The sequence below is a fragment of the Aythya ferina genome (assembly GCF_964211825.1).
Source record: "Aythya ferina genome assembly, chromosome: 1".
Taxonomy (NCBI): domain Eukaryota; kingdom Metazoa; phylum Chordata; class Aves; order Anseriformes; family Anatidae; genus Aythya; species Aythya ferina.
This window is the reverse complement of record NC_140296.1, coordinates 105890974-105905451: the sequence shown is the minus strand read 5'-3', so window position 1 is coordinate 105905451 and position 14478 is coordinate 105890974. Positions and strand designations below refer to the sequence as shown.

Genomic DNA, 14478 nt, shown 5'->3' with positions numbered 1-14478 from the left:
GGGAAGGTTCATATAGCTGTTCCCTTTGTTGTAGCTTGCCTGGTATCTCAGGCATAATGAGTATGCAAGGTGGCCGGTGCATCAGAACAGGGATTTTAGTGCCTCTGGCAGGATGTGATACCTTTTGCCTTCTTTCCTCCTACCTGTTATAAATACAGTGTAGTTTTGGCTTATTTCTCTGGGTGGTTAACTACGTTCATCCTAAGCATCAACTAAGCATTCAGTTTTTAGAAAAATATTTAAAATGCAAAATATAAACCTGTTAATAGTAAAAAATTCAGTCTTGATTTTAACAAGTTTTGTATTAGTCATTATTTTTTACACACTAGAGCAACTAAGGTTTAACATTCTATTTAGGGTCAATTTACATACTTTATTTTCCAAAACTGTTGATTCTGGATGAGATGATTTGAGACCAATACGGAATTCAGTGCTCAGGACTGTGTCGTGTAGTGGGTATCTGAGTTTGGAGAGTCTGGTGGCCTGTGTGTCTTTTCCTGTCTTACAGAGAGACTGTGGCAGAAATTAGGAGCCTGGCTGTAGGATAACATCACTTACCTTGTTATTTTTCATTGATTATTGTAATAATAATTTTAGCTAGTGGGCAGAATTGCCCTTAAGGAAGGCTGGAGACTAAATGAATATATTTGTGTAGCCCAGAAACCAGTTTTCCTTAAAAAAAAAAAAAAAAAAAATACCCCTCACTGTTGCATTTGATGTATTCAATCCTTCTCTCCAAATGAACAGCGCCCAGTGCTCCGCCTCAGAGTGTTTCGGTAACTAAAAACGATGGAAACGGCACTGCAATTGTGGTCACCTGGCAGCCACCCCCCGAAGATAACCAGAACGGAATGGTTCAAGAATATAAGGTAATACTCACATGCCTGTATCCCCTATCAAAGTGTTGGCTGTGTTCTGACGGGTAAGTTGTTTGTGGATTCTTGGCTCCATCTACTGGTTAAAGTCAGAGCACACTGCATGGAAAATCAAACTCCATATTTAGTAATTCTGTCTAAATGGTAGAAAGCAATTTAAAAAGCCTCTATAAATCAAAGCAAAGGGTCAACACTCATAATTAAAACTACATTCTTGTCTTTATTATAAATTGAGAAATGCATACACAAGCTGAGAAGGAACTATACCTGTTTGAGAACCATTTTGTGACTCAAAAGACATTGGCTAAGGTAATAAATATAAACAGGTTTCATAAGTTGAAAAGCTCAGGGATAATAATTAAAAGTGTTAATATCTGAGTAATTTACTCATATCTGGGTACTTAAACAGAAAAATTTCAAATAAAGAATGTGAGTGCATAATACTAAATGTACTAAATACTAAATGTATAGAAATTTTCTTGTCTTTTACATAAACACAGCTCTCATTATGCTATATAATTTAAAAAAAATGTAATTACATTATAAAATATTTATTTGATGTTCATGTAGCAGTAGACATTGTATTTTCAGTTCAAATTGTTTTGAGCTAATTTATGTAACAAATTAAATTAAGCTTAATTTTCCTAAGAAAGCTACAGACATTTTAAATATTTAGTTGTGTATATCAAGTAAGCTTTATAGCCACTAAGTGGCAGATTCATCTGTTTCAGTCCCTGCATATGGGCATTATTGAGAGAAATTTTAAATGAAATTTTCTGGGCTATTTTTTCAGGTAAAACACTGTGCTATAGACATATATTCATAGCCTTTAAAACTCATTCTGCTATTTTGTTTTTTCCTCAGTAGAAAAGGGGAGAGATCACTAAGCGTCATGGTCAATTTAGAATAATAAAATGCCTTTCAGAAACTGGTCAAATGGTAAAAAGAAAAAAATCTGTTTGTGGCTTAATATATAATGTAATTGAAAAAAAAAATACTTGCAAAGTTATTTTATTTAAAGATAGACCTTGACCTGAAGAGGTGGATTTATTTCCATTGAGAAACTGCATTAGAGGAATTTGAAGGTTGTAAGGACAAAACAGTAAAGGTCAGGAAATTCATATTTCCAGGTAGATGTAATACCTTACATACCTCCTAGCATTCAGAGGTAACAAGCTATCATGTATCAGAGCAAGCCATCTTGTAGTGCTTGTGTAGCAGTAGATGGCACACTGGCACATTTCTCCTACATTTATTGTGTGCATTGCATTATTTTCCTTTGTGTTTTTTTTTTTTTCACCATAGACAGAAAACATACACAATGAAAATTTATGTAGTTGCTACTCGAGCAGCATATGTTTAATATTTTTCTCTAAAAATACAAAAACAATGATCTACAATTAACTGATTTAAAAAAAAAAAAAAAAAGGAAGTCTTGTACATTTATTTTTCTTGTTGTTTTTCTGTCTCATGTTTTTCCCCCAGAAAAAAGTATGCATGTTGGGGGGTGGAGTTTCTAAGGCAAGAATATACCTATGTAATTAAAGGATAAGACAAATAGGAAGGAGGATACCACCTTCATTGGAGAAGTGCCAGTAGCTCACACATAAAAACAGAAATTTAAACCATAGCAGAGGTCATTCCTAGCATGAAGTTAGAATTCTCTTGCTATACTAATTTTTCTTCACTGATATGTCTGTTAGAGTATGAATCCCCCCTTCATAACATTCTAAAAATTAGTTCTCACTTACCTGTTTAGGTATGCATTCAAATATAGTACTGGCAAGCACTGAACAACCTGATGTTTAATTTACCATTCTCAATTTGTGGATCTCTGTATTTAATTGAGCTCCTAAGAACAAAGCATTTTTACAGATAAGTACTGCATAGTTGCAAGTATATAATAAATTGTTTTTTTGTTGTTCACATATGCACTATTGTACAAGGTAGCAGTAACAATTCCTGTGAAAATGACTTGTCAAAATGCAGATTTAGATCTTTTGTTCCTCACTTTGTCAAATTCTTATTTAAATAATAACATTTTCATAGACCTTCAGAATTTAAGAGCAGTGTTACTAATAATTATACATACTGAAACAGTCTGTATTTAATACCAGAATATAAAAAGGAGAGCCTTTTCTGTTCTTTTTGTATTCTCTGACCCGCTTTACAGAAGCAGTTCTATATGTGCTGCATTGGGATTCTATTTCAAAGGAGCTTAAAATATATTTCAGATCCTCAGTGTCCCACTAGCCTTGTTTTAGTCCTTGGCATCCAGAGAATGAAGAAGGGTCTTAGAGTGTCCTGAAGATGAAATAAAGTTTACGGTATCCGGGAAAAAGGACTCCATGGAAAGTGTCCTAGCAATTGTTCTGTAAGGGAAACTCTAGCTCACTCACCTGGCAATCTCTACAGCAGCAGAACTCTACAAGGGATTAAGAACGGCTATCTGGGTAGTAAATCTTTTAGGAGCTCCATATGTCAGAAGCACAGTCTTCCATCCTGTGCACAATCAGCACAGGTTCAAAAATGCTGACGTTCCCAGGAAAGTTTGCTTCTTTACAAATAAGGTACTGAATTTAACTAATTTAAATTTCTGGATAAATATTCATTGTAGTACATCTGTGGAAAATTAACAACAAAGAAAACAACACACCTTCATCATTTTTTAACAGATCTAGATCATCTGCTACTTCACTTTTAATAGTAGGTCACTTCTCAGCCATACTCTTATAAAACATTTGACACACAAATAGAGCGGGCCCAAGGAGATAAAAATATCACATTGTTCCTCCCAGTCATTTAATATGACTAGATATAATGCATTTGTAAAATGGTGAATTGAAGTCTTTAGACCTGTGCCCTAATTATAACCACAAACAAAATCTGACATCATACTGTTGTTTCTCAATAGAATATGACTCAACCTTTGCTTCTCACTACCATTTAAAAAAAAAAAAAAAAGGTAACTTTTTGATTCCAGCACGATATCAGTTCTCCTGTGATGTCATGTTGAAAGACTTGCCCTTGCACTTGAGTAAAGAAAGCCGTTCTTGACGAAGGATTCCTGAACAAGAGAATTGCAAGTTTGTTTAACTGAATGCAGTAAATTTGTTGTTCATATGAATGATTTTTTTTTTTGTTAAGGGGCTTCTCTTACTTGTTCCATGTTACTAACACTTTTAGTTTTATTAGCACTGTTGTCGTAGTTTTAATGAATTAGGATAAACCCATCAAATAATATTAGTAGTTGGATCTGTTCTTTGGAACAAGAAATGTCTTTCCAGTATTCAGAGTGCCAAGGATGGTGATCCATGACTACAGATTTTAGAATATTGATAAATTCTAAATTTTTATCCAGCAGAAGGAAATATGTCAACCTTCCTTCTAATTATCCTACACCATTGAATTTTAAACATTTATACATACAATATACTTACTTCCCTGCAGGTTTGGTGTCTTGGCAATGAAAGTCGATACCATATAAACAAAACGGTAGATGGTTCCACCTTTTCTGTAGTCATCCCATCCCTCGTTCCTGGTATTCGATACAGCGTGGAAGTGGCAGCAAGTACTGGTGCAGGACCTGGAGTGAAAAGTGATCCCCAGTTTATCCAATTAGGTAAGCCTGCTGGTAATTCTGTCTATTGTTTTTGATGATTTTTGTTTGCTTGCTTTTGTCTTTGATGGCACCAGAAATACTTTCAGGACAAGTGGAATAGATAGTGTTACCTGATTTGTGGAACAGGATTTGGCATTTCTGGCTTTAAACTTGTCCTAGAATTGCATTCTGAAGATAGGATTATAACAATGTAAATGTTTCAGTCTCCTAATTTAGCAATGTTTTTTGGTTGTTAATTTTTTCAAAGTGAAATTTCACACTTTGGAATGGTGCAATAAAACATTTAGAGGAGTATGAAACACTACTGTTGGCTCACATTAGGTTAGAGAGTTAGTTGGTTTGTCTTGATCAGATTTTATCTTTCTTTATTGCTGAGAAAAACCAAAAGCATGCTACCATTAGGCCCGATAAATGTCAGCTATGTGTGAAAGCTAGTAAATAACCCCAGAAGAGGAACAAGAGGTATACAGGTGACTTAAAATTATTTTGACCTCCTAACTTTATTTACACCAAACATTCCTCTGTCATAAATGCAGATCTTCATCATTGCTTCTGGATGTGTCTAGGAGAAATGCATCTTTGCTTTCAGTTAGCTGAAGAATATTTATAGTAGCCTTAGGTACAGTCATACAATGCTTTACCAATATGTCTGTCTCAGACTACTTTATCAGTACAGTATGTAATTTATATATAACAAACAGGCAAACTCAACATGTTGGTTTGGAATTTGTATCCCTTTTTATCTTTGTATCATGAGTAGATATTCCTTATTATTTGACTTTTTGTATTTAAAATACTATAATTATTGTGTGTGAAAACAAGAGTGAAGTAACGTATAAGTAATGTATTCTCCAGAAAATTACGTCTACATTTCCTTGACTATTAAAAGGAAGGTTATCTTTAACTTATTTCACTTACACAAGCATATAATTTCCAAGTACATGGAGAATTTATGGCTAAATTGCATATGGTCTAAGTGATATTCAATTAATATTTGAAAAAAAATCATAGTTATATACCAGATTGTGCTTTCCTAAAACCAGCTCCCTATTGCAGCTCCCTATAGCTTTCCACTCAAATTCAAGTTTTTTGAATGGCTTGGGTTTTGAAAAATTTAAATTAAAAAGTGTAAAATAACAGGGTAGCATAGAGGTTGAAAGGCAAAGACTTCATAATCACATTTTTTTTCCTTTTCTCAGACGATATGTAAATGCTAAATGAAGGTGTAATTTATAACATAACTTAATCACTTTGGGGTTTTGATAAGTGGAAAAAGAAACAAATCAGTCTCTTGTCAGGATAAGATTTTTGCCTGCTTCCGACTTGCTGGCCTTACTGATACTGTGTTAGAAGGCATGAAGCAATCACACACTTTGGAGGGTGGTCAAATGTAGAAGTGTGCCTTTAACCTGGTAATAGTCATATATTTCCATGTGGTCAGGGTTTGATTTTGTATTTTTTATTGCTTGCTTTTAATTAAGTGGTGTGGCCAAATCTACAGGTACTACAGTAAAAATCCCATAGTTTGGTTGTTACAATTGGATAACAAAAACCTGGAGAGAGGAGACTTGGGGGGGGATCCATGCCACTAAATGCAGCACAAAGGAATACCTAGACAGTGCTGCCATCCTGCAGGCAACTGCAGGAGGCTGCTGAAAATTACTCCTGAAACTTAAGAGGAGTACTCTTCATGAGCACAAATCAAGCTAAAATCCTCAAGAAGTATGAATGACTCCAGTTTACCTAGCTCTACCTTGTGGAAAGGGAATATAAGTTCTCTTACAGCCCCCGCAAAGACTCACATTCTTAGCTGTTGGATGTGCTCCCAGCAGCGGGGCGGAGCAGACACTGGAGTATGCTGGTAGCTCTTTTGAAGAAAGAAAATTAAGTTGTTGATGTCATCAGCTGGCACCTTTCATCAGCAATAAATAACATGGTTACAGCGAGAGAGAAGGGAGGCCAGGCAGGGGGTGGAAAAGGGACTAAGGATGCTACTTTTAGAAGGATTGAAAGAGTCCTGACTCCCTGTACCTACACGCTCAAGGAACTGTGTGTTTGCCTCTGACAACTCCCAAGTTTCTATCTTTCTTTTGTTGATCCCAACTATTCCTTCAGGAATATTATTCTTGATATCTGAAATAGTATAATAGCTACTTTTTTTTTTTTTTTTTTTCTGGAATTATGTCAGAGGTGATATACTGGTGATATACTATGTGATTTAGATGTTGACTTACTTTTTTTTGAAGAATTTTCCATCGAAATCAGTTTTTTTTTTCTTACAAAAACATGAGACTAGATTGTGGCTGGCTCTAGAATGCCCAAAGAAGAGATTTAACACTTTTTTTTTCCTCCAGTATAGTCTACTCTCTTGTGCAGCGAACTCATTTTTAAGACTGTGTGCTGTGCAGGATGCTACCAGGTTCCTGACTGTGAGCAATATATCTGGGCAGGGTTTCAGCCAAATGTGTGACAGGAGGAAGCTTCACCTTTCAGGGGCTGCCTTCCAGAACAAGAGGGGAGGACAGGAGAAATTGGATTCTCAGAGAGCTGAGGCGTGCAATCATAGTACCATGCATCAGCTGAGCTGTGATAACTGACCTTGTGCACGCACTTAACCTGTTACAAAGACAGGTACAAATTGTAAGCTGAAAGCTCTTTCATTTTCCATGTCTCAGCTGACATGAAGCAGCTCACTGAGCTGTGGTACCCTAGACTTCAGTGCCACTTGGGACAAGCCAACAATATACTTGCTTGTTATTCAGAATTATGTTTCAGTGCTTAAAATCATGAGATCAGCTGAAAAATCATGCATCTTCCTGAAACACCCCACATCGGTGTTTTAATTTATTTATTTATATATTTTTTGATGGGCCTTGTAAAGCTTTTTGTAGATTTCCAAGGCCTAGAAAACCATTTTTTTTCTTTGTTTGAGAAGTTGATATTTTACATAACAAAAGACTACAAGAGCTTTGCTGCTAACGAAAAAATACATACTTCATAAGAGCTATCTACAGCTCACTATAAATCCTTGTATGTATAATACTGTGCTGTGGAGAAAAAAAAAATCTGTAAGAAATATGATAAAACATGTTTATTGTCACAGCATGTGACTTCAGGACATCAATTATAAAAATGCACTGTACAGAAAGGTGAGAATTATCAAATGAAAATGGTTTTTGCCAGTCTCTTGCCTAAGATTTGTCTAGTGACATGATGCTACCTGTGGTAGCTCTGCTGTATAATACATCCTTGTTGGCAAATAAGTCATGAAATTGGAACATACTGCAACATATTTTGTTCGGGGTACCACCTATGAAAGGCCCCACAACACCAGTTAATGTGACTCATAAATACATAATTTGTATGAATACATGCTATGCATTTTTTTTATTGAAATGACTGTACAATTATAATTGTTGAGTGCATTTTTCAACTAGTGGATGTCTCAAGTGTACAAAATAGAGGAAAGTCTCGTTGAATCATTTTTCTAATTGTTTTGTTTAGGAGATGTGATTTGTGAAGCAGCTAAGATGCCTTTAGGGATATTATTCTGTCAGCCTTTCAAATGCTTCTAGTGTGATAGTTGTACGGTGGGTTTTGTTGATATTTTTGTCCTGTGGCCTGCAAACAACTTGATAACAAAAGGGACGTTTTTTTTTCCTCAAGTATGCACTTCCAAACCAGCTTGGTGCTATCTCCTCACAAGCTTTATGCTGTAAGATCAAACTGCAAAAATGTTTGTTTGTTTATTTGTTTGTTTGTTTGTTTTTCCCAGGTTTGGAAATGTGCATAACTACAAAGCAGTGTATTCTTAACCTTGTTTTTCATATTGCAACATGCACATGTATTTGAGGAAACAACAGACATTGTGTTACAGATTCCAGGTGTTTTGCTTGTTTTTAGTTGCCAAAATTATCAATGTCCACAAAAAAATATATATATCTTCCTATTTCCTGATTGTACATTCTGTATACTAAATGAGACAGATGTATTGGAAAGTACCATACTGGTTGTATACATACAGGGCAAAGATGAAGTTGATTGCACACCTGTGAACCTGGAATTTCCTGCCTTTCTAAAACTTTGGCGTTCAAATCTTAATTCTATATTAATCATTTGTGTAACATTTAACACTTTAAACATTGATTTTTATATTATTTACATTAAAGTGTTCCATAGAGAGTTAGAGGTCCCACTTCTTCCCCACATGAAATTGTAACAAGATTTCATTGAAGTTTAAAATGTGGAGCTTCAGGACAGTCAGATCAGGCAGTTAGTTTGTGAGCAATAGCCATAGCAATATGCTCTGTGATAAAAAAGAAGGTTCTTATCTCAGGGTAGAAGACAAGGGGATGAGTCAGTGTAATAATATGCTGGTTTCAAGGAGTTGTGGGATCAGCCTGCTCCAACAACTCTGAGGCATTTTCAAGTACATTATAAGCTGCGGCTGCTGCTCTGGCAGTAAGATGCACTTTGCCTTACAATGTTTATGTTCACTTATTATTTTGGCATGTTTCCCTGAGGAGTGCAAGCAGGAACAGGAATGTTGATTAAGAACCGTTTATATCTCAGGCAAAGTTTCCAGAAGTTTCCTGGGATGAAGAAACAGTACTTTTTTCGTTCAAGAGCTTTTTTCCTGACTGATCTCATGGGGCTATTACGAAGAGTGAAGATGCCCTTCTCAAAGAAAGGCTTCCTACATATTGTATATGGAATTCTTCAGTAATAAGGCATTAAATAGATTTGCTCCTCTTGCTATATATCTAGCTTGCTTTCTATCTATAGAACATGAGAAAGACATGGGTTAAATGTGACCTTTTTGAAGCCCTTACAAGTTCTTTTTTATCATTCTGTATATATGAATATACATGTACACATATTCATTTTTCTTGTCACCATAGATGTAAATACATACCAGTTAATTCACTTAACAATCCACCTATATACAGTGTAGCGTAAGCCTCGTAAAAGCAAATACATTGTTATGCTGTTTTTATGCTTGCACTGGCTAACAAAATAATACCATGAGTTGAATCTTAATTAAAAATTAGAACAATAGGTGTTCAAAGAGATTATTTGGTATTTGATGTATATAAAAATACTGTCCTTTATGGTTGTATTATTGACATGTTTTAAAAACATTCTCATTTGGCTTTTAAATTTGCATTTTTTATTTTATTATTTTTTATTTAATATATATATATATTTTAAAGGATTAGAGAAAAGCATTCATCAATCTTCTGAATCTATTCAGGACCATAGTCCTGAATAGATTTCCACAGTCTGGAAATCTTTTTTCTATTCCATTAAGAAATGTGAGGTAGTATATCTGTTTAAAAATATAGAAACAGTAGAGTTACTCATTTTGAAAACAGACTGATGATGCAAGATTTCATATCTTAATATGGCCTCAGCTGCAAAGACACAAAAGATGAGAAGCAAAGTGACAGTTTTAATTCATTAGTCACAGTATACTTTATACATTTAAGCCCATCTGGCCACTTGTGTGGAACTTCACTTGGCTGTCTCCATAAAATCTGAAGCAACCCATCTTAACCTTGCGCAAATAGGCATGAAATCTATAAACCCAGCAGACACAAAGAGTGTATTAGTACAAAAGAATGAGTCTGCTTGCTGAACTTTCAGGCTAGGCAGTGCATTTAGGATCACAGAAGATACAGGGACCTGAAATATGAAATAAATTTTCCAATAAGGTAACAGTCAAAGGCAGCAGTGATTCCGTGGCCAAATAAGTATGTCAGAAAAACTGAAATCTGGAATTCTTCACTGAAAAAAAGTTGTTATTAATTTAACCATTTCCCATTCGTAAAGGTATCATTTTCCAGAGGAGGTTTGTTTTTTGTATGGTTTACTGTTATTTTGTACCCTTTTTGTATTGCTGTTTCTTATATTTTGTTTAGGTTTAATTCAGCAAGATACAAGATCTACTGAAATAAACTAATCTATTCACTGGTTAGTCCTTTAGGAAAAGGTGTTGTTTTTTATGTGACTGCGTCTTAATTTCATTCATAGTTTATATTAATAGTATTGATAACGGCACCTTTCACCTTAAAACACTGATCTCTTTCAGAATATGTTGTCACTACCCATAGTATTAAAAATAAATAAATAAATAAACTTGGATTTACACATGAATAAGAATGGGTATTTCAAAGACTAAGCTGTGGAATGTGTAAAGCAATATCTGCTCTGAGTAAAGGTTTCAAATTCTTGCCCTCACCCTGTGCAATAATGAAATTTCCAGTAACCACTCACTGTAGTGGTAAAAAATCAGGAAGACAGTATTTTGTCTTTGAGTTGCTTCATTTTAGTTAGAAGGCATTGTTCAGTAACTGAATATTTTTATTACTGTTCCTAGAAGGTTCTTGCAAAAGTACAGCACAGAAAGAGAACAAAAGACTGATTATTGTTGGTGCTTTCTCTGTAGGAGAAAAAAAAAAGTTTAAAATGTGTAGAAAAATACCTGTTCTTCAGTTTGATTTGGTATTTTTAAGGATAAACAGTATTTTAGGAGGGCTACATGTCCAATAATAATGAGACTGTTTGACTATTTTTTTTTTACCAATTTAGAACTCCTTTTTAGTCATTCTTAAGCTTTGTCATCCATGTCAAGTGGGCAGAATTTGGTTATTTTATACTTTTACTTATGTACTATTAAATAGTCTTTTTTAAACTGAGGTCAAAATGGGAGACTGCAAAGAGTATGTTAGACTGTATTATGATATTTAAGTCGTCTGTCAGGAACTGCTAAATTAAAATGTATCACTCAACATCAACCTCACGTGAATGAACTTTGAATTTGTAATTGTTCTATGATTTTCAGTTATGAGAGTGTACATATGTGTACCTGAGTTCTGCACATTCACAGAGCCCTAAGAACACATTAAGCATGTTTCATATATGAGGTTTTGTCTACTTTCTGGTTTTTGCTGGCTTTCTGAATGATTTTTCCAAATTGATGTTGCTTTGCTAAAATTAAAAATAAAATAATCTAGTGGTCTGATTTTAGCAGTCACTACAAACGAAGCCCAGTAGATTTGGAGATACCTGTCTTATAAGAAAATTGAACTATTTCTACCTAGTCCTATAAAAAGAGATTTTCAAAAACAATCTTAAACATATTGCCTTGAAGAACAGGACTACAGTTCTGTTGATTCTTTTCATGCTGCCCTCTACAGTGTTTCATTCAGATTAACTGGAGATTTGGGATGTCTTTTTTTTTTTTTTTTTTTTTTCCCTAGATTCTCATGGAAACCCTGTGTCTTCAGAAGATCAAGTCAGTTTAGCCCAGCAGATTTCTGATGTAGTAAAACAGCCTGCCTTTATTGCTGGAATTGGTGCAGCCTGTTGGATTATCCTCATGGTCTTCAGCATCTGGTTATATCGCCACAGGAAGAAACGAAGTGGACTCACTAGTACTTATGCTGGTATCAGAAAAGGTGCCATATTCTGTTTCAATCCCCTAGCTGTTGAATACCTCTTTACTGGCTATTTACTGTATCATCAGTTTCTTGCTCTTATAAGATTTGATGCAGGAATTATCAAATTGTTTCAATATTTTCAGAAAGTTTGGATCAGCAGCTGGTGTAGAAAGCTCTAGTATTTACATAATGTGTTAACCTGGCTTTAAAGTATGAGTGTATAGCACCTAGATTGGCTTTTCATAAAGATACTCATACAACTGAGGAATGTCCAAGACGAATTTAAGTCTGGGAGCTTCCAATGTGTTCTTACTGCCTGGCACATATACCATCTGGAAAGGAAGCAACTGGATGATTGTTCATTGTCCCTCTCATTCAGTCTTTTGCTTACTGCTGAGAATACTAACAGTGGTGTCAGTTACAGTGATGCTTTGGGTGCGTATTCTTGAATTTCTTCATATTCCTGGGTAATGTGGTGAAGGAGCTGTTTGTGAAAGCACAACCGTCAATAATACTTTACAAAATCCTTTCATAAATGCTGTTGTGAGGTCCTTCTCTGGGACTGAATTCTGGGACTATCAAATCTTGCATCTGCATTCAGTTACAATGACAGCAGTGGGACTAGCTTTAAAGCACTCTTCATTTTTGTGTTATCGATACCTTTTATATCAGATTGTCAGTGGACAAGCAGTGCTTTACACTATACTCCCTGACAACCCAAAGTAGAATCTCTACTTGGAAGATCTTCTAGAATAAAAATGTGATTTCTCCTGATACAATAATCATTAAGGTTTAAGTCTTTAAGTCCTGACGTTAAAGCTGAATTCAATAAGTTGCGTTTCATTACATCTCAAAGTAATACCTTGTAGGCACTCATGGAGTGAAAACCATAAATTCTGGAATGAATCAGAAAATGGAAGATCCTGCTTTTAAAGAGAGATTTTGTTTTGATATTTGACAGTCAAGAGATAGACCTAAGCTTAAAAGGTGCACCTTATAACATGTTGAAAGGTGTCATGATGAAACTGCATTCTTTAGTCACTTCTAGACTGAATGTACGATGGGTGAGACAGATATACATGTATTTGTGGCAAATATACCACAAATGTTTTTAAACAGTAGTAGTGTGTTGGCGTGAAAAAGGGGCACTGTTAAAAATAGTAACTGAGTGAATGGAAACCTAGAAATTGTTTTGGAGTACTGCAGGGTTCAGTTGTCTTCCGTGCTATTAAAGTATCAAAGCTGTAGGTAGACCCTAGCTCTATAGCTCTAGACTCTTAGTGGAGCTATAACCACAGAGATCAGGGACAAATACCGCATTCAATTTCATTCTTCTAGGATTTCTTAGATAAGACAAATCTCGACATACTGCTGCATCGGCCTGCTTTGTTTTGTTTTACTAATAGCATGCTGCCATACTGCCTTTCTACAGTTCTATCAAACTAACATCACTATGCTTTCAAGCAGTACCTATGATTAAGCAAAAGGCATACAATTTGTTCTTAAAGATGGTTACTTTAATGACATTGGCCATTGTTCAAAACAGCTGTGTTTTTCAATATCTGTAAAAAAATATCTTTTGTGTAATTTGGTAGGGATTTTTATAAAAACATACAGAAAAGTAGGGTATGCATCTCCATTATCAAGTATTCCTCAAGGGGGGGAGGAGGAAGGGAAGCTATTCTTAATGAAATACAAATTGCGAAGTAGTTTGCCACTCTGCAGTGCATAAAGTCATCACTTCAAGTGCAAACTTTCTTCAGTCCTAGCATTTATTTATTTATTTTTATGTTTAGCTTCAGGCCTGACATCTGTTGAAATACTTCACTGCTCCCACACACACATTGTAATAGTACTCTTAAACACTCAGAAGAGTTTATTAATAGAAGCTCTGAGAATTAAGTTGTTCCTTTGTGTGATAGCTGTAAAGATTTCATTTAGGTGAACCTCTCTTCTTTTGTTCCTCAATTCTTTAAAAACTAAACTAGTATTAGTACTTAGCTCACAGGCGAGTAATGAGTCAGTATTTTAACTTTTTTTTTTCATGTCCTTGCGACTGCAAATTAATTTTGAGACACTTGATTCTCTTTTGAATAGCTTTGGTTTAAGTGCACCTTCTATTTTAATGAAAGCTTGTTACTATGGTTCTATATTTTTTAATGTAGCTAAATTAAATTTGACTGTGTGAAAAGGCCTAGCTCAAAGAAAACACAATGGAATTCCCACAATAAAGAGCTGTACTATAAATGAAGCTTGAAATGGGCAAAATGCTCAGAGCATTTTTGCTTTTTGTCATATTCCTGGAAAATAAATTGGCTTGGAAAGAGTGGGGGGAAACTACAGCATTTTCTAAATTGTAACAAGACACTCTAGAGCCCCCACCCCAAAACCTTGGAACTATTGCAAAAATTGCAGTAATGGTTGTTTTCTTAGCCAGAATATTTTATTTCTGTGACAGGTTTGCCAATCCATCTAAGGGTTTCCTTTAGTGAATATTTTATTGTTTCTCTTAAATTTCTTTTTGCTTTCAGTAGAGCAA

At 35.0% G+C, this 14478-nt stretch overlaps 1 protein-coding gene across 11 annotated transcripts in view; it reads left to right on the top strand.

Moving 5' to 3' along the window:
* The window catches only part of ROBO1 (roundabout guidance receptor 1), a 737333-nt gene that overhangs the window by 684704 nt on the left and 38151 nt on the right, over nucleotides 1–14478 (top strand). For all 11 annotated transcript variants that reach the window (XM_084506318.1, XM_084506315.1, XM_084506317.1 and 8 more), the window contains 3 exons: nucleotides 748–869; nucleotides 4326–4497; nucleotides 11760–11957. In XM_084506318.1, the coding sequence (XP_084362444.1) occupies nucleotides 748–869; nucleotides 4326–4497; nucleotides 11760–11957 (492 nt within the window). The remainder of the gene's footprint in view (nucleotides 1–747; nucleotides 870–4325; nucleotides 4498–11759; nucleotides 11958–14478) is intronic.